Source organism: Triticum dicoccoides, chromosome 3B, assembly GCF_002162155.2.
Source record: "Triticum dicoccoides isolate Atlit2015 ecotype Zavitan chromosome 3B, WEW_v2.0, whole genome shotgun sequence".
In the NCBI taxonomy this organism is placed as follows: domain Eukaryota; kingdom Viridiplantae; phylum Streptophyta; class Magnoliopsida; order Poales; family Poaceae; genus Triticum; species Triticum dicoccoides.
Genome location: NC_041385.1, coordinates 450480935 through 450508013, shown reverse-complemented (window position 1 = coordinate 450508013; position 27079 = coordinate 450480935). Strand labels below are relative to the sequence as shown.

Below are 27079 nucleotides of genomic sequence, written 5' to 3'. Positions count from 1 at the left end.
GCCTGAAGCTCCCCGGACACGTCATCGAACTCCAGAGTTGACACCAACTACTAGGGAAAACCTTATACACAGAATCTTACCAGTAGCGCGTGTTAAAATGAGGCGCTACTGCTACTTATCAGTAGCGCGTCGGCTGAAAGGGCGCTACTGTTACCCACTTAGTAGTAGCGCGGCAGGAAAAGAACGCACTACTACTATAATTGCCACACCGTTCCCGACGTGCTAGGTATAGTAGTAGCGCCCTTCTAGAAACAGCGCTACTACTACGGATTTTAGCAGCAGCGCGCTTTCGCTCCCCACGCTATTGTTAAAGCTATTTTCACCTAACCCCCCGCGTGGCCTGATTCCCTCTCCTCTGCTTCCTCCCCAAATTTCCCACTCTCTCTTCTCCCCCTCGTCGCCTTCGCCGGAGCCCCTCCCCTCGCCCTCGCCGGAGGCCCTGCCCTCGCTCTCTGCCAAAGTCTGCCCCTCGACGTCGTCGCGCGCTTGTGCCTCTTCCTCCTCGACCTCGACCTTGCCGGAGCCCCTGCCCTCGCTCTCCGCCGCCGTCTCCCTCGACCCGCCTCGCCGCCGTCTCCCCTGACCCCGCCTCGCCGCGCCTCGGTGCCGCCGTCTCCCCCGACCACATCTCTCTCCCCGCCCTCTGTAAGCACTCTCCCCTTCCCTCTTCTCTTCTTAGTATGAACCCTAGCTATTTAGTGCTAGTTAGTATGGACCCTAGGCTATTTTTAGTGCTAGTTAGTTAATTACAATTAGTATTAACCCTATTTAATTAGGTAGGACGAACCCTAGTTAAAAATGGATACTTATATGGTAATTAGGGCAGTAGTTCCTAGGTACTAATTAGTTAGTAAGAACTAGGTACTAATTAGGTACTAGTTTATTTTTATTTATAGTCAGTTTATTTTAGTAAGAACTAATTGAATTAATAGAACTAGTTAGTAAGAACTTGTTGATATTTTTTAGTTAAAGCAATTTTTCCCGCATCGACGTGGACGATGCATATCCCGCATCCTCGTCGTCGAGTCGGCAGAGGAAGACACCTGCTTGACCAGATGGGCCATGTCCGGGATTGGGCTCTGCCGGGGTGGTACTGGGAGGCGCTACCTACCGGGGGGCGCAGGTTGGTAAGGAGCCAGCCTGTCGTTGACCCTAACCTTCTTTGGTGGCGGTCGCGTGGGCTAGTGATGGTCCAGAGGCTCGAGGACCCCGCGGAGGTGGTGCGTCACCGTGTCAGTGAGGAGGACGCGCACGTCCGTCGCTACTTGTTTGCGTTGGAGCACAGGTTCTCCAATATCTGGCAGGTTCTCCAGGGATCTCACTGGAGCTATGATCCCGTGATGGTTCCTTCTCTGTGGGTGTCCACCGCCCACGCCGATACCCATCGTGTGCTAGGGTTTTAGTTGTATTAGTGATGTTATATGTATGACACTATTCGGGATGTATTAGTGATAATATTCGACGATGTACGGACGCGTGAGATGATTTACTTATGCTTATTGAATGCATGCTAATTTGAGTCCTATAAGATATTTTGAAATGTATATCTTGTGTTGCTCAAATAGGATATGTGCTTGCCCAAGTGGCCGGTCATGTTTGCAGGTTACACCTCCGAGTGGCATATGTTTTGCCGGAGTGTTGATTCGTTTCCGTTCCGGCAAATTTCAGGCGCTCGATATGTCCTATTTTAGCAACGGTCATGCCGGATTTTTCCGTGAATTTTGGCATGACTTGTGCCAGAATATGTAGGAAATATCAAGTGCCCCAGATTTGTGTGTTGAGTATCCTGGTAATTGTCTTCGATCAATTTTCAATTAATGTTTTAACTATGAACATAGGAAATGTCTGACGACGAAAAAGATTTCGGTATTTGCAAATACTGCGAAGACGAGTGCGGCCTGTGCAACGGAATCTTCCTAGATGATGATAGGCGCTTCAGCATCAAGCTGGATGAGAACTTCGAAGTGGATACAGTAAGTCACAACGACAAGTCTTTTTTCGTAATTAAGCATGACATCTGCTTCATTTGCTTCAACTTATTTTTTTTTTACTATTCTACTAGCGTATCCCCTGCCATGCAAGAATTTTTGTATTGGATAAGATAGGTTTCAGTTCTATGACAACTACTATGGAGGTAAAGAGAGTTTATTTGAAGACCGAACATGGTTATATGTTCCATGCAAAATTATACAACGAAGACGAATACACCTATTTTGGATGCAAAACATGGCGAGCACTATGCAAGACTTATGCATTTGAGCCTGATATGGTTATCACCTTTGATATTCGTCCGGAAGATGGTATTGAAGGTAATACCGACATCTGGGTCGATGTGCAGACGCCTCCAGTTCTATCAAAATGTGAGTTTCTCAATCATATTTATGTCTTTGATATTGTTTATTCAAAAATAATTGACAACTAATTTCTATTGACAGCTTATTTCCAATCAAGCAAACATGTCCAGCGCTTGGTAGACAGGACCTACTACTGTCCCGGGGCTGAACTAAACTGTGAGGAGATAAGTCATTATGTTTCATGGCTTGAGGATCTTCATACTGTCAAGACAAATTATTTTTTGGACTTGCAAATCTTAGTACTCAAAACGTGTGACCAATAGTGTTCATATCGAAATACGGTCACATCTATTTAGGAAAGATGGTAAGATTTTTACTATTTGTACTCAGTGCATCTTTCGCATACATTATTTTTTAAGCTAAACTTCATTGCTAAGTATGTTACTATACGATGTTCTTCAACAGGGACTCCCGCTGAATGTTGTGCCTCATTGGATCAAGACTAAAGGTCAGATGAGAATTGTTAGCTTATGGCCAAGATATCCTATAATGCACTTTAGGATTTCTAATAGCAAGGAATGCTTAATAGTGAAAGATTGGAGCAAAATTGTGAACGATCGCAGAGAAGTACTAGGGGATAGCAATCAGAAGCGCAGCCCACAATTAGGAGACAGGTTCATCTGTATGCTCCAACTTGATGAAGAACGAGTGCTACACATGTTTTATGTTATTTTACCTGAGAGAGAGCAGCGGGAGTGATTAGCTAGTGTTGGTGACAATGACTGATGATTTTTATTAGCTAGTGTTGCTGGTGATTAGATAGCTACCGCAGTTAGTGTTGGTGGTGAGTAGCTAGCTAGAATGAGTTTGAAGATGATGATGTGCTACACTATGACTATGATGATTAAATAACTACTGTTGATGTTATGACTATGATGATGATTAAATAGCTTGTGTTGGCGGATTATATTCAAGTGGAGGCAATATGTGGTGCACATCGAAAGTACTACTAGTCCAAACTAGATCAAGTTTGGTTTAGTAGTATACTTTTGACATGCACCACATATTGCCTCCACTTGAACCTAATACACCTTCATTTGACACATTGTTATGGACATAATGATGTAAACCTCATAACTGGTATTGTACCAATATTTGTACGATGGCGCATAAATACATTAAAATAAAAAAATGAAAAAAGAATACTAGTAGCGATGGAGAGAAAACACGCTGCCACCAGTTACATTAGCAGTAGCGTGGGAGTGAACAAACGCTGTAGCTATTTGTCCTAGCAGTAGCGCGTGCGGGCACGCGTTACTGCTAAGCAATAGCTGTAGCGTCTTATTAGTAGCGCGCCTCCCCGCGCTACTAGTGAGCACAAAATCAGCGCTACTGCTAGGGCTTTCCCTAGTAGTGACCCCTACACGACTACGGCGTCGGAGAAGGAAACCAGAACCGTCGGCCTCCAACCACCAGCCCACCACATGATGCACCTTCTTCCAGCTATCACTTGCGTAGACAACCGTCTGGACGTACTCCTGGACGACAAAACCTCCCTGCTCCACCGTGACAACGGAGAAAATGCGCAACAACAGGGACATAGCAGAAGGAGAGACACACCTAAAGGGGTCATCGCCGCCGCCTCGCTGACACATCCATGGACACTAACGCTGCCGATCTGAAGGATCGGCAAACACACGATGACATCGACTACGAGACGCCACCATGAAGGACACCGCCGATGTAGGAGTGGAGCTGAGGCAAACTTATTCGTCTGGGCGCCGCTCCCACCACCCCAACAGCGCACTACGACCTACAAAATCAAACCCTAACTACAGAGCGGAGGAACGGGGTCCCCCTCCATCCTGCCGCCGGAGCAGCAATCCGAGGGAGAGGGGACCAGCCCTGGCCGGTGTAGATCGGAGGAAGAGGAGGGGTTGACTATGATGCTTAACGTCAGTCTCCTCCAGTCAAACAGTGTGATATTTCTTTGCCACGTCAGCACTGACAACGGCCCCTGCTGTCAGATTTTGCATCAAAACACGGTCAATGGAGTGTTTAGTGCTTTCGACAAACTATTAGCAAAACGTAGTTTTGTATGCATCCTCAAAGTATGCATGCAGCAACACGAAATTGGTGAGCTCACACGGTTATGTCATCCCCAACTCAGATCGACGTGGAAAAGGGTGATCACAAGCGAAAGCATGATCAAGTGAAGTACACACTTGTCTGATCTCAAAAGAAGAATTGAATCATTTCTCCGATGTCCATCTGGACGTGGTGTGGCGGGGGAATCCGCAAGAATCCGATGAATGTCATCAAGAGGGACATTTTTTGTTGTTGGACCTTTCTGCTTTTGCAACCATGACATGAGAGTTTCTGCTCGTGCTTTGTGAGATTGTGCGGCGGACACCAGTAACACTGCACGCACAAGCAAACTTTTGTTTTTTGGGAATGGTATAAACTGCAAAATCTTTTTGTTGCGTGAACACAACCGTGGTCCAGTATCTTCCTGGATTAACTTTTTCAATCGATGTTCTCAAAAAAAAACTTTTTCAATCGATCACGCAGAATTTGCGACATACTATTCCGGTACCCCAAAGCCACAGGGATGTGATCACCCTGTCGGAATCCAACGGCTAATGAGACGTCACTGGAGGATCCAACGGTGCTGGTGATCATGTAGCCACACCGATCAAGTTCATAAATTGACCCCCGGGCGATCCCTTCTTCGCGTGTTCGGAGTGGTCTGCTCCTTTCCCGGTCTCACTTCATCGGTATTCTCTCTCTGTAATTTGCAGCTCGCGGCGCAACCATGGGAACCCCCCGCCTCGCGCTCCACCTCCTGCTCCTCCTCTCCAGCGTGCTCCTCCTCCATGCCCTCCTCGCCACGCCCGCGGAGGGCCTTGTCCGCGTCGCGCTCAAGAAGCGTCCGGTTGACGACGCCCAGCTACTCCTCGCCCTCGTCGGCGACGCCGAGGCAAAGGGCCACGTCGTGGCACTGAAGAACTACCACAACGCTCAGTACCACGGCGAGATCGGTATCGGAACGCCGCCGCAGAACTTCACCGTCATCTTCGACACAGGCAGCTCCAACCTCTGGGTGCCCTCCTCCAAGTGCTTCCTCTCGGTGCGCCCCGCCCGTGTTGGCTGCCGTGATTCAGGGTTCTGCACGGTTTGGTTTATCATACTAACTAATCTGGAGTGCGCGTTTTGTAATTTATGCTGCAGATTGCATGCTACTTCCACGCGAGCTACAAGGCCAAGCGGTCGAGCACGTACAAGAAGAATGGTTTGTGCCTCGGCCCTTCCTATCGTAATCTCTTCTCAAGCTCCACAGTATTTTGTTTCTGTTGATTTTTCGATAAAGAGCATTTTTGTTAACCCAAAATGTAGTATCAAGCGGATACAAAACATGATGAACAACACTTCATCTCCGCATAAATAAGATGCAAACACTAACAAACTGACAGAAAAAGATAAAAATGCGACATATCAGCAGCACTCGCGGAGCTTAGGCAAGGCCAAATGGGTCATGGCCCACCCAGCTCTGGAGCTTGTCCTCTTATTATAGCCAGTCCATGGATCACAAAATACCAACTAGTAGCAATCTTAACAGCCTGGCCCGCCCAACCATTTTGTGCAAGCTCCGCCACTGGTCGGTAGTATAGTCATATAGAACGGATACTATGCCTATGTTGAAGGAGGTGGTGGACCAATTTGGAGATTATGCTACCACTCATGTTGGGTAAATACCTCCTTGGCCACCCGTTCCAACCGCATACACCGCCTTGAACAACGGTTGGTGCTCCGTCCAATGTAGCGTAGACCACGTATGAAGCGAGTGTGTAAAATAGAAAATAATCCGCAAAGGACATGTGTTGTTGCCTACGAAAATTAAATCATTTCTATATAGCCAAAGTGCCCATAATAAGGCATATTCTCACACTCTTATTAGGGTTCTGAATCTATTTGAAATTTCGTCCAACCAATGATGAAAATATTGACAACACTTATAGGCGGATCCAAATTGGACACTATTTGGATGACTGGCCATGTAGAACGGACAAACTTGCATTGGAAAAAGTGGTGTCTGATTGTCTTGTTGTGAGTGCAAAAGTTACATTTCTTGCTTTCTTGCCAGTTGCGTCAAGCGAGATTGTCTTTAGTTAGCACAGCTTCACTCCAAAGATACCACATACAGATTTAACTTTTAGTGGAATCTTTGACATCCAAATTTTCTTGTTATTATCCACTGGGACCTCTGAATGCGTGAGCACGTAGTGCATAGAGTTGACTATGAAGGGCACAGATGTAGTGAGGTTCCAATGAAAAATGTCACATCCTTGTGTTAGGTTAATCGATTCCTAACATATTTTGCTATGACATAAGACAGGGGGCTAATCAAATCCTGCCTGAAAGAAATATTCAGCGGAAATGAATTGAGCACATGCGCAAGAGTATCATTCTTATCACGCACAATGTGGTACAAAGATGGATATTTATCACGGAGGCTGGCATTGCTTAACTAGTTGTCCTCGCAGAAACGAATCTCTGGCTCGTCTTTTATTACGAAGAATCCAAAGCAAAAAATATGTTTCTTCGTCGTCATTAAACCAACCCAAAAGTGTGAGTCACCAGGTTTCCAATAGGCCCGGGACACGTCATTTTTTCCTACATACTTACTGCATAGCAGGGTTGTCAAACTTCATCCTCAATAAGTAGTTTGAACAACCATTTACTTAGTAAGTCATCATTCTTGACCCGTAGGGAATGAATGTCAAGTCCACCTTGGTCTTTCGGTCTATAAACCACACTTTTATTTGGCATGTTTGTACCTTTTCTTTTCACGGTGCCTTGCCAAAAGAATCTGGATTTGAAATAATCAACAAGATCATTTTGGGAGTTGGAAAAAAAAGCATATAGGGAACCATATTTATGATGATAGAGTTGATCAAGACCACTTGTCCTTCAACAAAGAGCAACTTGTGTTTCTAACCTCTCCACCATTTCTCTAAGCGCTTCTCTACATGTTTCCACTCTGCATTAGTGAGACATCGATAATGAATCTGTATTCCCAAATGTTTAATCAGAAATTGACCTTGCACACAACTAAACATGTCATCATACTCGCCGGCTTCTCCAAAGTAAAATAATTCATTTCTATGGAAGTTAATTTTAAGGCCAACATTTGCTCAAATGCTAAAAGCAATAGTTTCAGATTTCGAGCCTTAGCCAGGTCATGTACCATAAAAGGAATTGTATCATCGACATATTATAAAATAGAGAGACCACCATCCACAAGGTGTGGCACTAAACCTGCAGTTTAACCATCCTGCTTGACGCAATCAATAAGAATAGCCAACATATCAGCAACGATGTTAAACAAAATTGGAGACATAGAATCACCCTGTTGTAGTCTTTTCGTCTGAAAGTAATGACCTATGTCATTATTGACTTTGACAGCCACACTGCCTCCAGTAACAAAATTTTGGATCCACTGACGCCAATTATCGAAGAGTCCTTTCATTATTAGGGCATGTTGAAGGAATGATTAATTAACCTAGTCATAGGCCTTTCTGAAGTCAATCTTGAAAACTACTCAACTAATGTTTTTTCGGTGCATCTCGTGAATGGTTTCATGTAGGATTATAATTCCATCGAGTATATTTCTACCTTGCATGAAATTCGTTTGAGATGGCCGGACGACATGGTTAGCAACCGTGGTGAGCCCATTAGTAGCTACTTTGTTGAAAATTTTGAAGCTGGCTTTAAAGGGAATATGGGATGTACACCGGGAAGAAGAGGCTCGGAGTGAATATAGTCTTAATTTTTGAAATAAAATAAAACTTTGTCTAATATCTGTATTTTTTATTCTAAGTTATTCGAATTTTAGCTACACATCAGCGAGACCAAATTTTCTTCTTTTTTTCAAAACATGAGAACAAATTTACTTTCAAGTTCTTATCAATCTTTATGTTTTTAGAGGCCATCATTTTTGCACAAGCTAGTCAAAAATACAAATTATGTATTCAAGTATTGATAGGGTGTTGAGTCAAAATAATTATCACTGGTACATATTTCTTGTTTGGCTGGGTTTCATTGCTAGGGTGATATTGAGACTGCTTTATATTGTACTCTTTCAACGTTTAGCCAGCTTAGTCAATACATTATTCATTATTCACACATGTGATAGAATTGAGAAATTAAAAACTAATAACATGGAAGAGTTTTGTGGTAGCCATAGATTTAGCTACTTTTGCATCAAAACTTATAGCTTTCCTCTTTTGTACAGTCTACTAATAGAGAAATAAATAAGTACTACCAACTACCATCATAGCAGCAACAACAACAATATTAATAATAAGATAATAATACCCCCTCCATTTCTGCATACAAGGCCACTTTCGTGTCAAACTTTGACTTATAATTATGGTCAACAAAATATGGATTATATGTTATCAAAAGTATATCATCGGAAAGTTCTTTCAAATGTGCATCCAATGACATCATTTTTGTGGCATATAACTTACTTTTTATTGATAAAATTAATGGTCAAACTTAGGCATATAGAATTAATGGTCACAGTTAGGCATAAAACTTTTATTGGGGCTCTGAAGAAAATACTCCACCTGGAAACCCTCCGGAAATTTATTGGGAGAGCCCAATATCCATTTATTGGGAGAGTTTTTTGTAATCCTTTGGAGATGCTCTAACACACTTTCCGTGCATGTTTCTTATATTAGGATCTTTTTAGCCAATTGGGTATTGGGCCTTTTTTACATTAACTTGTAGCAAGCAGGCAAATTATGTTTGATTCGAGAATGTAATTTCTATTTCCCCTCTTGGCAGGAAAAATGGTTGTAATTCAGTATGGAACTGGTGCAATTTCTGGCTATGTTAGCCAGGACAATGTGCAAGTTGGTGGTGTAGTTGTGAAAAATCAGGTTTATGCCTGCATCCGAATTGCACACTTATTTTATGCTATCTGATCATGCGCATCCCATTTTAGAGTATACTAATTTCATTATGGTACCATGTTAGGATTTTATTGAAGCTACGAGGGAACCAAGTATTACTTTTATGGTTGCAAAATTTGATGGCATTTTTGGTCTTGGGTTTAAAGAAATCTCGAAAGGTGATGTTGTACCTGTCTGGTGAGCATGTCTCTCCATCTAAATATCTTGTGCATATTTGGTGGTGATGTCAACAATAGATGTGAATATTTTACTTGATGCAAAATTTATGGTGTATTATTAAGATCCACATACCGCACTCAGGGTTATTCTGATTTATTGGCATATCTTACTTAAAATGTAGACCATATTCGTTATCCCTAACATCACAACAAAACCTGTAGGTATAACATGGTTAGCCAAGGCCTAGTTAGTAGCCCTATTTTCTCATTGTGGTTGAACAGACATGCCGGTAAAGGGCAGGGGGAGAAATTGTGTTTGGAGGAATTGATCCTAATCATCATAACGGAGATCATACATACGTCCCTATTACTAGGAAGGGATACTGGCAGGTGGATCTCTTTCACTTAGTTGAGTAATTTTAAAATTCAAAAGGTGGTAACTGATTTGAGCTGATAAATTTTGACTTGCTTTTTGCAGTTTGATATGGGTGATGTCTTGATTGGAGGAAATTACATGGGTAGTAACCTCTGACCTATCAAAAAAGTACCCATGGCCAATGTACATGTATATAACAAAGTGCTTATAATATTTTTTTATGCTCTCTATGTACTAGGATTATGTGCGTCTCGCTGTGCAGCTATAGCAGATTCTGGAACTTCATTGCTTTCTGGTCCCACAGTATGGCTGTGACCTCTGTTTATCTTAATCTCCATAAACAAGGAAAATGGCTTTACAATATCAAGTCAGCACAATAAACATTTGTAGCAACCTAAAGGAGTCATTCCTTAACATAAGCTTTCGGTTCGAGTTTTACCTTTTAGCAGAGGAAATATGCATTGTAACAAGGTGTATGCTTTGATAAATTATATTTATAGACTTTATTTTGATTAAATTATGGTAGTTACACCTGAAGGGCAAGCACTACGACATATAACAAATTGCATGATGCTCTTGAACTATTACAAATAAATTTAGTAACTAAAAACTTCTAAAAGCATGTCTGGATCAATAGGTACATTACAGAATGTGAAGATCAGTGAAATAGAACTCGGTAGACCATTTAAAGCATAATATGTGCAATATCCTTATCTATGCTTTATAGTTTCTACTCTGATGGGGGCATATTCCATTTTTAGATTAATCATTGTGTGTCTTAGACCTAGTGATTCAACATTGAAATATGCAGGCCATAATTACTCAAATAAATGAAAAGATCGGTGCACCTGGGGTAGTCAGCCAAGAGTGCAAGGCCGTTGTTTCTCAGTATGGGCAGAGGATCCTAGATCTGTTGTTAAAGGAGGTTCGAACATTTTCAGAGGTAACGTTTTTGTTTGATAAGTCCTATGTTAGGATTATAAATATATTCTTTTCGGGTCTATGATGCAGATCGATCCATCAAAAATATGCTCTTTAGTCGGTTTATGTACTCCTGATGGAACACAAGGTGTAAGGTAAGAGTTGGGAACTCCTGTACTTTTCACACTCATGCACACCTTACACAATATATATGCAGCTAAATATATACTGACATGTGTAACTGAGAGGAGGTGTGTATATCACATGAATTATATATATTGTCATACATAGCCGAGAGAAGGGATCTAGAGAGCACCGTGCACAATAACACAAGTTGTTAACTGAACCAGAAAAAGATGGGATTGAGACATTGAGTAGTAAAGGAAAATTATTTGATAAAAGTAAAAGAATACTTGTGCAAATAAGAGAGTAATTAGTGTGTGAGTAATTACAAAGTACAAGGTTCCCACTTATTTTCTCATCCCATTTGATCAATTTTCTAGATGGTTTGGACTGATTCGATCAAAAAATGTTGCACCTTTCATGTCGGCATATAGATTTAGTATTTACACTTGCAATTAGCTGCAAATTAGTGGTCACGTTATGAAGTGAGCCTATATTCTATCGGGCCAACAGGCCAACATATACATGAAGGGAAATAAGCAAAGAAGCCCCTATACAATATGATAACTACACACACAGCACAACCCTGTTATAACCCCCCCCCCCCTCAAACTCAAGGGGGATCTTGGACACTGAGTTTGGACAGGAAAAAGCTGTGTTGGGACCGTGTCTGAGCTTTCGTCAGAAAATGAGCAAGCTGAAGCTCCGAGGGCACATACTGAGGGGCCACAATTCTATCTTGCACCTGAGAACGCGTGTAGGAGGCATCAACACCGATGTGCTTGGTGAGCTCATGCTTAACAGGATCACGGGCAATGCTGAGTGCCCCAGTGCTGTCGAAGAGCAGAGGGGTCGGTGTAGCAGTGGAAACACCAAAATCTTGAAGAAGCCATCGTAGCCAAGTAACTTCTGCAGTCACGGGGGCCATAGCTCGCAGCTCAGCCTCAGCACTGGAGCGAGATACAGCAGTCTGCTTCTTGGTCTTCCAGGCAATCAGGGAGGAGCCAAGAAAAACACAATAGGCAGAGAGAGAGCGGCGATCAGTGGGATCGCTGGGCCAGGTAGCATCATAGTAGGCTTGAAGCTGAAGAGAGCTGGAGCGAGGGAAGAATAAGCGACGAGTCACGGTACCACGAAGGTAACGAAGAACATGAAGAAGGTGACTGTAGTGAAGTTGAGTGGGAGCAGAGACAAACTGACTTAGAATGTGCACAACATAAGAAATGTCAGGACGAGTGATGCCTAGATAGACAAGGCTCCCAACAAGATGGCGGTAGTGTGTGGGATCTGCAAGGGGTTCACCCTCACCAGGACGAAGATGGAGACCAAACTCCATAGGAGTGTCAACCGTGCGCTGATCAGTGAGGCGGGCACGAGTGAGAAGATCTTGGATGTACTTCTCTTGAGAGAGATAAATACCCTCAGGGGAAGAAATGATCTCAAGTCCAAGAAAGTAGCGAAGAGAACCCAAATCAGTCATCAAGAATTGCTCATGTAGACGTTTCTTCACAAAATCAATGAATTGGTGGTCAGCCCCTGTGATAATCATGTCATCAACATAGAGTAGTAAAAGGGTGCGACCACGAGGAGAAGTGTGAATAAACAGAGAAGGAGTATGGACCGGAGGGCGCCAATTGGACTCTCTGGGAGCTGATGTTTGTCGCAGATGTAGGTGTTGTGTGCGGCAACAAGCTAAGCTGGAGGTTCGTCGCCTCTATGACTTCCTCACTCGCCTCCGGCCGGAGTTCGAGCAGAGTCGTGCTCAGCTATTGGCACGTCATCCTCGGCTCTCTACTCTGGAGGCCCTTGCTGAGGTGCGATCTGAGGAGGTGCGCCTACGGAGACGGGCTTATTGCCATCCTCTTCAGCAGTCCTGGCTGCCCGCGTTCCACCACCGCTGCCTGGTGTGCCCTCTTCCACACAGGTGGCAGCAACCTCCACTAGTGCTTTCTGCAACTACTGCAAGCAGGATGGTCACATGATCATGGAGTGCATCAAGAGGAGGAAACAGGGTCGCCGTGGTGGCCGTCCTCAAAAGGACTCGGGAGGCTCCTCTAATTCTCGTGAGGGCTCCCTTGAGAAGGTTCACCAGGAGATGCTCACCTTGCTGCGCCGCCTTACTGCTTCTGCACCATCCTTAGGTTCTGCTGGTTCTGCTGGTTAGAGGTTTGGTCCACCACCGCACTCTTCGTCAGGTACATCTTTGCCCTGGATTCTTGATTCTGGGGCCTCCTTCCACATGACACCACACAGAGATCATCTTTGTGCTGTCAATTCCGTGCCTTCTCCTCTTACAGTTCAGACTACAGATGGCACTTCTCTTTCTGTTGCCGCAAGAGGGACTCTTTCCACGTCTTCTTTTCATGTCCCTGCCGTTTCTCATGTTCCTAAACTGACTATGCAACTTCTATCTGCTGGTCAACTTACTGACTTGGGTTGTCGTGTTATTCTGGATTCTGACTCTTGTTGCGTTCAGGATTTTCGTACGGGAACTCTGGTTGGGATCGGTCCTCGGCGCCATGACTCTCAGCGCCTTTGGGAGCTCGATTGGCTGCGCCTTCCTTTCGCTGAGTCCTCTAGCCAGTCGGACATCACCACCCCTTTTGCTTCAGCTGCCACCTCCACCACATCCTTCGCTCAGTAGCATCATCGATTGGGTCACATTTATGGCTCCCGCTTGTCTTCTTTGGTTAGGAGTGGTATTCTAGGGTCTGTATCTGGTGATAGTTCACTAACTTGTATGGGTTGTAAGCTTGGCAATCAGATACAACTTCCATATCCCTCTAGTAATTCTGTTTCTCAACGACCTTTCGAACTTGTTCACTCTGATGCATGGGGTCCTGCACCCTTTGTTTCGAAAGGGGGTCACAAATATTATATAATTTTCATTGATGATTTTTCTCGCCACACTTGGATCTACTTTATGTCATCTCGTAGTCAAGTGCTTCAAATTTACAAGTCGTTTGCTACCATGGTTCGCACTCAGTATGATTCCTCTATTCGAGTTTTTCGTGCTGATTCGGCTGGCGAGTACCTATCTCGTGCGCTTCGTGGTTTCCTTGCTGAACAGGGTACCCTTCCTCAGTATTCCTGTCCTGGTGCACATGCTCAAAATGGGGTGGCTGAACGCAAACATCATCACGTCCTTGAGACTGCTCGGGCTCTTCTTTTATCTTCTGTTGTTCCCATGCACTTTTGGGCTGAGGCTGTCTCTACCGTTGTTTATCTCATTAATATTCAACCTTCTGTTGCTCTTCAAGGAGGGATACCAGTTGATCATCTAGGTGATGGTCCAGCTGATTATAGTGGTCTATGTCTGTTTGGTTGTGCCTGTTTTGTTCTTCTCCACCCTCATGAACGCACCAAATTGATTGCTCAATCGGTTGAATGTGTTTTCCTTGGCTACAGTTTGGAGCACAAAGGTTACTGTTGCTGGGACCCTATTGCTCGAAGACTGAGAATCTCCAAAGGTGTCACTTTTGATGAGTCTCGCTCCTTCTACCCTCGTCATTCTTCTACTGCCACAACCGAGTCGTTAGTCGAGCCTCTCTCTTTTTGACTCTACCTGATTCTTCACCTTTATCGTCACCTGGTAGGTCCACTCCTAGCCTTTCACCTGTGTCTGCTCATGAGCTTCAGCTTACACAGGATGAGGTTTCTATTCCCGACTCTCCTACTCGGGTTGAGCCATCCACTCTCTCTCCTTTTCCTTTTACCTACTCCCGACGTGCTCAACACCCTTCTCGCTCTGATACCATGTTATGAAGTGAGCCTATATTCCATCGAGCCAACAGGCCAGCATATATACATGAAGGGAAATAAGCAAAGAAGCCCCTATACAATATGATAACTACACACACAGCACAACCCTGTTCTAACAACTTGATTATGGATGATGCCAATGCAAGTACCAGAGTATTAAATTTATGATTTTTTGGCCAAATTCAAAATCTAGCACTTCAAAAAAAGTCTCCATTGGGGATATGAGATTCGGCGCCAGGATTAGAACCAATAATGCAGAGTCGAGTTTATGCCTCCATGACCCTTTTGTGTTAGAAAATTATTTTTACCGTGGGTTCTCAAATTGGACCCAATTCTTTTGCTGCAATTGTCATTACCAAGTTTTACCAATTTGTGCCCTAACTGGCACAGAAGAAACATAGCTTAAGTGCATGAAGTTGGTTTCACGTCCTTTTTACCTATCACATTGTTGTACTTATGTACCTTTCACATTATATACATTGTCTTCGTATGTAATGTAATGGCAGGGCTGGTATTCGGAGTGTGCTAGATCATGAAGTTGGGAGATCAAATGATGTCATGTGTCATGCTTGTGAGATGGCTGTTGTATGGATGACGAACCAACTTGCAAAGAATCAAACTCAAGATCTTATTTTAAGTACATTAATCAGGCATGTTTCCTAGTATCTTGTAACACCAGTGAGAGAATCACATCATAACACAGTTTTACAAAGTTTGGTAAACTGATTCAACTTTGCAGCTATGTGACCGTATTCCTAGCCCTATGGGAGAATCATCTGTGGACTGCAGCAGACTTGCATCCATGCCTGACGTCGCCTTCTCCATCGGGGGCAAACAGTTTGTGCTGACAGCGGAGCAAGTACTGCTTCTCTATGGTTATTAACTTGCGCATTTTTTGTGTAAAACTGCATCCACATTAGCTATCATGTTTAGAATTTTTGTGCACTATAATTTTTTAAGAACATTCCAGATTAAGATTATCCAGTTCTTTCATCCATGTTGTCGACTTGTTCCTATACTTTTCGAAATTAGTACTCTTGGGGAGATCATAGTAGACACTCAGGCATGGAAGTTTCAGTGGATCACTTCTCTTGCCGAGGGGCTTTTTCCTCCTTTTCGACAAAAGAAAATGTAGATGAGTTCTCTTAAGTTGTTTCACACAGGCATACTAATACTGATGTACTTATGAATGTAAGCATGATCTTGACATTTCTTGCTTGCACATAAAAGTTGAAGAGACACACAAAAGGTTTACTATACTCATAGTTAAGACTATGGTCATTCAGTTGATATTTGGTAACTGCAACTAAATTAGTACGTCTGGAAAGAAAACAACAACCTGCGGAGATCATAGTGCACAAAATGGTGACGATGGTTACATATAGGCAACTGCTATTACCTTTTTAGGCAAAATTCTGAGTGCTTCACGCATACGTTCAGATTTGTATATTCTGTTGCTCCCGTTTTATTCGCAGTAGACTGACTTTGTTTCACTTTTGATATCCGTTGTTAGTACATCCTGAGGATGGGTGAGGGAGATGCTACCCAGTGCATCAGTGGATTTACAGCCATGGACATTCCTCCTCCCCGTGGCCCTCTCTGGTAAAATTATGCACGCCTTATGTTGTGAGAGCTTTTCCCTCTTATTGACGTTGACCCCTTTTTATGGATTAGTACTAATATTGAACTGGTGATCATACGGGTTACAATTAAGGTTTCTTCATCTGTGAGATTTATCTGCAGCAGTCGTTGGCGTGCTAAACACCCCTGAAATACTGAAAGCAAATGCTCCGCGAAACTGCTGTCCACAACTCTGACAATGAGAATTTGCTGTTATAGGATCCTGGGCGATATATTCATGGGAGCCTACCATACCGTCTTCGACTATGGCAACATGAAGGTTGGGTTCGCCAAGGCGGCATAGGGTTCCCTTCCCCCATAGTGGGGGGACGGAATCTTCAGGTTGGTTTGGTCTTGGGCGAAGTATGTATGTGCATATGTTACATGCTTAATAAATAATGCTCGTGTGATCCGAGATACTAATAACCCTGTCTGTTATGGTTTGTCCAATAATATAACGAGGCAATGCAAGGCAGGCTTTCATACTCATTAGTTGCCATGGTAAGGTTGTGCCGGCTTCCAGTATTTCACAAGCGATTTTCACTAAGATGAAGATGGACGAAAACAAATCAAGGCCAGTCAATTAAGCACCCCACCATAGATAAAAACTACTGTAAAAGCGATTTTTTGTCCAAAAGGACCCCCTGCCGAGATGAATTGACAAAAAACACTACCTCTGGATCATTTTGACAAAAAGGACCCCCTCAGCGGTGGCGGCAGGCGCGGCAGGCGACACGTGGCACCTGCCGCCACGCCAGGAGGCGGCGGGCCCCGCCGCCACCGCAGGAGGCGGCCACGCCAGCCGAACGGAATCTCCACTGTGCGTCGCGCCGCGACGGAACGGGGAGGGCCAGGTGGGCCCGGCCGCCACCGGGCGAGGCGGCCAGCCCTGGCGCGGTCGCTGCCTGGGCGACAGGCCCTGATGCGAGCGGGCCCTGCCGGTAGGCCTCGCCGCCACTGGCTGAGGCGGCCACCCCTGCCGACAACAGCTGGTGCACGCTGACTGTGCACGGAAGGCGAGGTCCTGGCACTGATTCCCACGCGCGAAAACTGGCGGGGCGGGAATCACTCTGGCTCGTTGATTGTTGTGGCTTTTGCTGATTCCAACGCGCGGCAAACGACGAATTTCACGGGCGGAAATCACTCTGGCTTGTTGCTTTGCTTTTGCTCCTTGCATGCTGTTGCTGATGATGTTGATTTTCACGCGCGGGAATCCGAGGCTGCCGACACTACAGGGATTCTCTCCCTTTTATATGCCATGCTTCAGCTCCGTGCGCAAGCACTCTGTAACCTTGTTCCTCTCCTTTGCTCTCTAAATCTCTAAGTAAGCACTTTCACTCGTGATTTAGGGCGATTTAGAGTTGGATTTTGAGAATGATGAAGTTGAAGAAAAGATAGATTAAGGTAAGATCTATCCATTTTTGTTGGTTTCATTCGCATGCACGATGTTTTTATTCTATTTGATTAGTTCCTAAGTGTGTATTCTATGTAGCTTTAGGCATTATTTCAGCACTTGGAGGAGTCATTTGGAGTTTCTGTAGTAGGAATAGCCGTGCAAAGTGAACTACGAAGTTGAAGATCAAGGTATGAGCTTTGCAATACATTTATTTATTTATGCATGCAGGGTGGTAATTAGTTCGTCCTTTAGCTCGTTATTAGCTATGTGATGGTAGTGCTTAGAGGTTAGAAATAATTTCAGACGAGAGATGTAGCATTTAAACTATTTTTTGAAATAGTAGGTTGAAGATGTTGCATCAATGTTAGGTGTGTCCATTAGTATTGACATGCGGGAAATCTTAATACGGTAATTAAGAAAAAATTGTACTGTAATTGTTTATTGCATGCGGTATGTTATTTCATGTGGTATGTTATTTTATGTGGTATGTTTATTAATAAGTCTATAGTTAGGAAACCGTAGGTCTACTTTGTTATGTCGCAATAATCTAAATTTTATATGTTAAGATTAGGTGCTAATGTACTTAATGATGTATGTAATTAGGTAAAATAATTCATCTTAGTAGCAAACAAGGAGGAGAAGACGTGATTGAAGAAATTGTGTTTCCATTTTCTTTGTCCCATTTTGAGGTGATGAACACATACATGGAAGTGCTATTTTCATACTTTTGTTAGCAGGAAGAAAAATCCGTGTGTAATATTGTTGTTAATGTGATAATAGGTTGACGAGGTTCATATAGTACTGGCGGCGGATATTTATTGGAACTATTTTGACGCTTAATTGCATTCGCAAGCACATCCATATTGGAGCTAAGGTGAAAAATGACACTGTAATTTTGTTAATATTTTTTGTATTGATGTACTATTGTGAATAATGTGCATGCTGCTGCAAATATTATTATTTGTAGATAAATGATTGTTATCGTATGATGTGAAAAAAATTATATAAAGCTGGAAGAAATTAAATGTTTTACTCATATGATATTAAAATGTTATTATCGTACTATTATGTTTACTGGTTGTTTGGATAGCGAGTAATTACCATGGGTTTTGTCATAACATGGGTATAAAATGACGCCGTAATTTTGTTAATATTTTTTATATTGATGTACTGTCATGCCGTTGCAAATATTATTATTTGTAAATAAATGAATTTTATCGTATGATACGAAAAACATTATATCATGCCGGAAGAAATTAGATATTTTACTCATATGATATTTAAATGTTATTATCGTAATATTATGTTTAGTGGTTGTTTGGATAGCGAGTACTTACCCTCAGTTTTGTCATAACCTATTGTAAGGAAATTATGTAGAAAACCATATTTTACTAATAGTCGTTTTTCCAGAAGCTAAGTTTTTGCATGTTACGAGAACTATTTTAGGATATTTTTGGGGTAGTTAGAGAAAAGCAAACAGAGTTTTAGTTTGTTACGCTCGTAGACAAGTTTGAGAAAAATAGATCTTTAAATACCCGTTAACCAAACAACCCCTTAAAGTCTAAGCAAATGATTCTAAAAACAAACTGAATATTTATAACGAAAATACGGTTATTATTTTAGTCGTAAGATATGTAAATGTTGTCATCGTTACTAAATGTTCAGTTACTAATTATTTGAAATGTAAACATGTATGTTGGTTAGGTATTATGAAAAATTTAGTAGTGTACTATGGGAACGTCTTACGCGATGGTCCATGCGGGGTGGATGTGTCCTTCTGCGAGTCGACTACAGTAGTGGTGAGAGACATGGTCAACGTGGGTTACGCAGCTGTTAGAAGGTGCATCCGAGCGGTGTTTGGCCCAGTGATGCAGGAAAAAAATGACAATGGAGGCCTTCGTCGTTGACGGAGGAAATGATGGGACAGTTGCCCGTTGGGCGGCCAGCCTGTGTATGACACAGGATATTGGTCGGCGGCCGTTGACATGAGTGAACACTTGGAGGGATTGCCGGAGGCGCTAGATGATGATGATCATTCTTCTGCGTCTTCGGAGTCAAGCGGAGAAGAAGATGTTCCTCCTCAGAGGGCGGTCGCGGCGGCACTGCAACCTCGGTTTTTACAGGATATGAGCATCACCAACGAATTTCACTCTGCTTCTGGCCTAGGAGCGGGAAGCCTGGAGGTTGGGCAAGTTTTCCCAGATAAGAAGTCTGCTTACCAGGCAATGGGTAGCTATGCAATCGGCATCCACCGCCAGCATAGAGTGAAGCAGTCTGATAAAAAGAGTTGAAGGTCATATGCATCCACACCGCGAAAGGTTGCCGCGGAAGAGTTCTCGCTAGACTGAAGCCTGGGGTATGTCAGTCATGGCATATCACAAAAATAGTGGAGCATACCTATGAGCAAACTGGGACTCTTTCAGATCACTGCAATGTGACAGCAAAATTTGTGGCACAGACGATGGAAACAATTGTGCAGGGAAGTCTCAACATTAGTGTTAGGGCTCTGCAAAAAGATGCAGAGGATCTAATTGGATTCCCTGTTAGCTACAGCAAGGCTAGGCGTGCGAAGGAAAATATATTCAAGAACTTGTATGGTACCTATGAGGAGGCATATTCTTATGCCCCTAGAATGCTTCATCAAATAGCAAGTGCTAATAGGGGGGCTCAAGTTTGGCGGAGAGAACGTCCAAACCCAATGAACCCGGGTGAGCTAATCCTGGACCGCTTATTCTGGGCATTCGCCCAGACTATACAAGCCTTCAGGCACTGTCGTCCGGTATTATCTGTTGATGGTACCTTTCTCACTGGAAAGTACAAGGGCACACTATTGGTGGCGATTGCAGCGGATGCAAATAATCAGCTTCTTCCTATTGCATATGCATTGGTCGAGAGCGAGAACAAAGATAGCTGGTTGTGGTTCCTGAGCTGCGTGAAGATTGGTGTCGTGAAAGAGCGTAAAGGTGTTTGCATCATTTCTGATCGCAACACTGGATTATTAAGCGCTCTTGAAATAATTAAGGCGTCGGAAGAAGAGTGGGGCTGGCCCGATCTAGAGGGAAGGTGGTGCATGAGGCATTTGGCAGCAAACTTTTACTCCAAATTCAAAAACAAGGATTGGTTCAAGTTATTCAAGAGGATGTGCATGCAAAAAACTGAAGCCAAAATGAATGCGATATGGGCAGGTATCAATGGTAAGATCGACCGCGCGGCCTTGCCGCAGAGAGAAGACCGGAGGGGTCGTAGGACGGCCATAAATTTGAGCCAGTGGATCACCAAGAATTGCCCTCATTTGGAGAAGTGGGCGCAGGCTCACGACACCGGGGCTCGGTATGGAATAATGACCAGCAACATGTCAGAGGTGTACAATGGTGTTCTTAAAGGGGTGCGAGCACTGCCTATCACAGCCCTAATTGAAGAAACTTGGAACCGGACCCTGTCATACTTTGCAGACAGGGTCACCGTCGCCAAAGCACAAGTTGAATTGAACAAGCCATGGTCCGAGAAGATGCAAAGACATCTGGACGAGAAAGCAAAGAAGTTCCAAAGTCATGGCTGCAGGAAAGTGGACGCACTTAGGAATAAGTGGGAGGTCAATGTGCGAGCCAAGTACGTTAAGGGTCACCACAGAGGATCAAAAAAGCAAGCGGTCACCCTTGGCTCAACCTCCTGTGAGTGCACTTGTAACAAGCCCAAGCTTGAGGGCTACCCTTGCAGTCATGTGCTCCGGGCGGCTGCTGTTCAAAAAATCAGCGTCGAGCCATACATATCGCCGTACTTCAACATGTACAATTTGTACAACACTTGGAACGGTGAGTTCTGGGCTTGGGGCATTGATATGACTACAAAATATTATGGCCAGATGGGCCGAAATGGGTTCCGAACACCGACTTGATGAGAACCGCAAAGGGACGACGTCAGTCTAGGCGTCATCGCAATGACATGGACCATAGCCAGATGGGAGAACCAAGGCGATGCCGCATTTGCAGGTGTCCTGGACATTCACGCAAAGACTGCCCTATCGAGCCAACAACAACGCATGATGTTGATATATATGTACTCGCCATGTCTATTTATATTTTTACTCGTTATGTGTACTTATATTGAATTTAAATTGATTCTCTTTGTATTATTGTACTCCTGATGTTAACTTCAGATAATTAATGTAAATCGTATTTCTTTGTATTTTTTAAGTTAATTTTGATTTGCATTTGTATTTTTGTCTTCGTCGTAATTTATATTATTGTACTCCTGATGTTAACTTCAGATTTAAACCAGCACCAAGTACAATGGCCAGACAGTATAGGAGAGGGATATGCTCAGATAGTCATGTTTACATTTCAATGCATTTACAATGATATCATATATTATCCTCTAACAGTTTGTTTAAAATGTTTCTATGTGCAGGACACACCTGATGTTAATTGGGGCGATGAGAACACCCAACGCGGCGTCAACACAGGCCTCCGGGGAGCATCACATGATCATGGCGTCAACACAGGCCTCCGGGGAGCATCACATGATCTTGGCGACACGGTTACATCATTAGTTACAGAGTTCTTCGGAGGGGGTGTTATTGGCCCATCTTTTATCCCCCCGGAGTCACAACCATACGCCTACAATTACGCTTCAGGTTCGCAACAAGGATTCGCGACTCCACCACCTACGCAGGACTCGCAGACACATGAAGCCGAATTGGAGTACGGTCGCGGTCTTCGTGTGACCCGGCCACCTAATCGCTTGTCGCCTTCCGGTCGTAAGGAAAGGTCAGGTGGTCGTCGTAAAGTAGGGTGATTCATCTATGCACATGCACGACCCATTGTATCTATATATGTGTGTATCAGACTTTTCGATTTGAACATCTATGTTTGCTGAAATAAAAATGCACCAGTCAGGAACAATTTTGTACTCTGTTATTGTAGGGCATTATGTTCTATCTTAATTTTATTTTGTAGTTGTTGCACGATGTTCGATATTAGTGGAGGGAAAGAAAATGCCACTACTTTATTCTTAAACTATATTTTTTTTCCATTACGACACGGCACAATTGAAAATAAGATACATTGTAGGAATATACCTACATTTAACTCCTGAAATAAAGCTACATTAAAGTGCAGAAATAAAGATACAAATGATTGTGGAATTGTAAATACTACCACAGGAATCTACTGAGTCCAGCGTGGATATTTTCCTTTTCCATCGCCAGCTTTTTCTGCTGCCTTGGCCTGACGAGCCCTTTCTTTCTTTCTCTGCCTCTCTGCCTCACGAGCCTCCTTTCGCTGTCGTTCCTGCTCCTCCATGCGGCGAGCCTCTTCCTTGTTTTTCTTTCCCATTTCCTCAAAAAAACGGTGTTGCTCCGCATAGTATTCTTTTAACTCTCTCTCTCTCTTGCTCTGCTTTCTCCTCAGCTTCCGCCTTCTCACGTCGCTCTTCCACAAATAAACTATTCCACGCACGACGACTTCTTTCACGAATCTCAGTCACTGCTCAAGCCGGCTTCTCCGTGTCAATTCAATGATACTACATGCACAGAGGCGGAGGAGACTACAACAAGAAACAAGAATGTTACTAAAGAATCAATGAAAATACCAACAATATCTATTCGTGATGGTTAAAGCATACCGGAGGCTTGTCGTACTCTGAAATAGCTACTGCGGGATCTTCCTCATAATTGGCGCACGTGAAAAACTTCATGCCCAACCAATCTGAAAAATCCGTCACCTCCTTCACCTTGCAAAGATCGCCACACCAACACCGCAGGACTGCCACCCCAGGAGGCAAACTTGCATTCTTCATTTTCCTCGGCCTAATGCTTTGATCCGAGCAAGGCAAACTCATACCGACTGAAAAAATGTGTTACACACTTTGCGCACTGGCGATTTCTAGGAGGGCTGGACGAGAGCCTCGGTGCCTCCTTTTATAAGCTCAGACGATAAATGATGGCGAGAAAATTAAGCGAGGATATTTACGATCCCTGTAGTGTCGCCACAACAGTTTCGCGTAGCCTCGGATTCCCAGTGCCATCGCATCCGCTGAGGCAAAAGAAGCAAAGGCAGGATTCCCGGGCGAAAGAACCAAAAGCGACCATATTCCCACGCGTCGGAGTCACAGCCATCAAGCTCGCGCCTCGAAATCAGCGCCGTCTGCGCACTGTCGCGCGTGCAGCAGCACAGGACGTGCCGCCTCAGCTAGTGGCGGCGTGGCCCACCCGCTGGGCCCGCGCGGAGCAGGCCTTGTCGGCCGAGTAGCGACAGCAGCGACGGCGGCCGCCTCACCCGGTGGCGGCCGGGCCCGCCTGGCGCGGCCCGTTCCGTCGCGGCACGCTGGCCTGTGCACGCACCGTTATACACCGGGCTGCCGCCTCCTGTTGTGGCGGCCGGGCCCGCCGCCTCACGGCGTGGCGGCAGGTGACACGTGTCGCTTGCCGCGCCTGCCGCCACTAGTGAGGGGGTCTCTTTTGTCAATTTCGTCCGCAAGGGGTCTTTTTTGTCAATTCCAGTGGACAGAGGGTTTCTTTCGACAAAAAATCTGTAAAAGCCAGTATGACCAAGGTTCTAATCACCGGCTGTTTGCCAGCCTTACACCATGATCAGTCCACCACATTTGGCTATCTCGTAATCCACAAGAACACTGAAGAAAACATGTCCTCTTCCCAAGGAAGGTAGCAAGAAGGATGACAAATATTACTCCTTCTCTCCCGGATGAATAATAATCTTGAATCATCTCGAGGAGAACTTGACTCACTCACACACTCAAAGAAAGCACGCATTATATAAAGTAGAGATCATCTGTTGTTGTCGTGGTCTGTGGTCTTCTCTAATTGCCACCGGCGATCTTCCCGCTCCCGTCCCGCTTGGCGCGCTCGGCCCGCGCGAACGCCTTGCCGAGCATCTTGAGCTTGCGGCTCTCGGACGTGATGACGCCGGTGGTGGACGCCGGCGCCTCCGCGAAGATGACCTGGTAGCCGTCCCCGTAGGAGTCCATGCCGCCGGCCATGAGCTGCCAGAAGAGCCCGCCCACCGTGGGGCCGCCCCTCCGCGCCGAGTCGTAGATCTTGGCGTAGACCATGCCGAACTGCGCGTCCCGCTGGGCGCTGCTGAACCCGGGGTCCCTCTGCGACTTGCCGAACTCGGCGATCAGCAGCGGCTTGCGCAGCGTCCCCTGCGCGTCCGCGATGTGCGCGTCCAGCCACCTGCCCAGGAAGCTCCGCTGCGCCTGGTCGTCGGAGCTGGACAGCCACTGGTCCGGGTACGAGTGCACGGTGGCGAAGTCGATGCCGGGGACCTGGTTGTTGGCGATGAAGTCGGTGCCCACCTGGTGGCCGGCCGGGTTCACGGAGGCGGCCCGGGACGAGGATGGGCCGTAGAAGCCCTCCAGGCCGGCCTCCAGCATGTGGTTGCCGTCGATGGACTTGACGTGCGCCGCCATCTCCGTGATCCACGACTGGATGGTCCGCCCGGAGAGGTCGGACTGGCACCGGGGCTCGTTCATCAGCTCCCACGCCAGGATCGTCGGGTCGTTCTTGTACGCCACCCCGGTCACGGTGTTCACCCTCGTCAGCACGGTCTTCCATGATGCAAAGTGAGGCAAAGTTGTCACGAGCGTGCCGGGAGTGTCAATAAAGGGATTCAGAGAGCTATCATCATGTCGCAGTGAGTGACAGTAGGAGCACGACCCAACCGAGTGATGTTTGACTAGTCGTCTGGTGTCCAGAAGCACCCATCCAACAGTATTCCCACGAATTAAAATTACAAAAAAAAGTGCTTCTTATGCACACTCCAATGCCACTTCTGAATACTGAGACACTGTCGGTGCCTCGGTGGAGACATAGTACTAAGTAAGCAGAGCAAAAATGTTACTACGTACTGTAGTTCCGTTATTGTGACCTCGAGCATGCCACCTTGCTATACTTTAGTGAATATTTATCCCCGGAAGGGTTTCACCGTTATGTTTTCTAAAAAGTAATACTATACCACAAAGCAAAAGCAAAAGCAAGAACAAGGATTGCCAACTATACTCCACAAAATCTTGTAGTTTCTCCCACGTAACAATAATAAGACTTCACAAAATCTTATAATTTCTCCCACGTAATAACAAGAAGAAAACTAAGCATCTTTGCTTCAACGAGGAAGGGAGCGGAGATTACAGACCAAATAATGGTCCTATAATAACTATACTAAAGATGGTAAAGGCTTGCAAGAAAACGTTGCAAGTTACTCAAGATTTGTTATTCATACCTTGACATGGTTCTTGTAGAAGCCCTTGACGACGGAGTTGGTGAAGAAGCCATCTTCAGATCCGATGGCCTGCCCCCGCCCTCTTGCCCACTCTACGTACTGCTTCTTCCCTCCAAAAGTGTCATAGTTGTTCACAAGGCTCAGTATCACCTTAATCCCATTCTTCCTAGCCTCAGACATCACAAAATCCAACCCCTGCACGCACAAACAACAACAACCACAACAAAATTACTCTCAGGGAAACAGAACCATGGTCAAATTATATGGTGGCTGAAGAACCAAATGATCCAAGAAACCGGATGTTCAGAAAAAACTACTAAGAGAAAAGTTAGCGCAAAAAATAAAAACTGTACAAAGAGAAAAGTTGAGCAAAATGTGGGTAAGGACCTTGAAGGTGTTCTCGTTGTAGCTGCCGGGGGCGTACTGCAGCGCATTGCTGCCGCCGTCGCTGAAGGCCCAGGTTCTGGCGACGGAGAGGCCGCGGGCGGCGGCCTGGCTGAGCGCGGAGGTGACCTTGCCCCTCTGCGCGGGGTCGGCGGCCATGGTCATGAGCCAGTAGGCGTTGAATCCGTTGGCGTAGTAGGGGCTGCCGTTGATGACGAAGCGGGTGCCCTGCGCCCTCACGAACCCGCCGCCCGCCGCCTCCGCTTCTCGGCCTCCATGGACGCACAGGAGCACGAGCAGGGACAGAGCAACTGGTGCTCCATGATGAAGCCCCATTTCTTCTGGGAGTCTGCTAGGAGGTTGCGCTCTCTGAAACTGGTTGGCTATGGCGGCGAGCTGAAGCTCAGTGGGTGCTTAAATAGACCAAAAGCTTTCATTGTCGCGCCATTGAGTAAAACTCAGACTGTAGACGCAGACCCACTTGTCAGGGGGGCTTTGGTTTTCCATTTTGTTGTGCACATAGGTGCACGGGATGGATTGTTGGGTTTAGAGCATCTCCAACAGCCGCGCTAAACTAACGCCGCGCCGCAAATTAGTCTGTTTTAACGTGCGCGCAACGCGGCAGGTCGCTCCCGGGTGCGTAAAAATAGCGCGCGCTCTATAACGAGTTGGGCGCGCGGTCGAAAACATTGTCCCGCGCGGTGTATTTCGGGCGCCCGCTACAGCGCGCGGCACACTCGAGCGTTCGCGCCGCACTCTCTCCTCTCCTCCTCCTACGCCTCGCGCGCGCCGGCGCCGGCGCCCTGCCACCCACTCATGGACGCGCAC

General features: G+C 45.2%; 1 protein-coding gene and 1 pseudogene across 1 annotated transcript; one reads left to right on the top strand and one right to left on the bottom strand.

The window, feature by feature from the left end:
• The first annotated feature begins 5052 nt into the window (after window positions 1-5052).
• On the top strand, window positions 5053-22468 carry LOC119276467 (annotated as a pseudogene).
• A 1693-nt stretch (window positions 22469-24161) lies between these two features.
• Window positions 24162-26669, bottom strand: LOC119276466 (mannan endo-1,4-beta-mannosidase 1-like). The gene is made up of 3 exons (XM_037557521.1): window positions 26255-26669; window positions 25868-26062; window positions 24162-25196 (listed from the first exon to the last, which is right to left on the bottom strand). Exons 1-3 carry the CDS (start codon window positions 26585-26587, stop codon window positions 24447-24449), a joined length of 1278 nt encoding a protein of 425 aa, XP_037413418.1. The 5' UTR covers window positions 26588-26669; the 3' UTR covers window positions 24162-24446.
• Between the last annotated feature and the right edge of the window lie 410 nt (window positions 26670-27079).

What these genes read in the sequence shown, in the direction of transcription:
- LOC119276466 (XM_037557521.1), bottom strand. Translation starts at nt 26,587, where the DNA reads ATGGGGCTTCATCATGGAGCACCAGTTGCTCTGTCCCTGCTCGTGCTC. An exon ending in ACAACGAGAACACCTTCAAG is followed by an intron (nt 26,063 to 26,254) that starts GTCCTTACCCAC and finishes TTGTGCGTGCAG; the next exon opens with GGGTTGGATTTTGTGATGTC. An exon ending in TCTACAAGAACCATGTCAAG is followed by an intron (nt 25,197 to 25,867) that starts GTATGAATAACA and finishes GCATCATGGAAG; the next exon opens with ACCGTGCTGACGAGGGTGAA.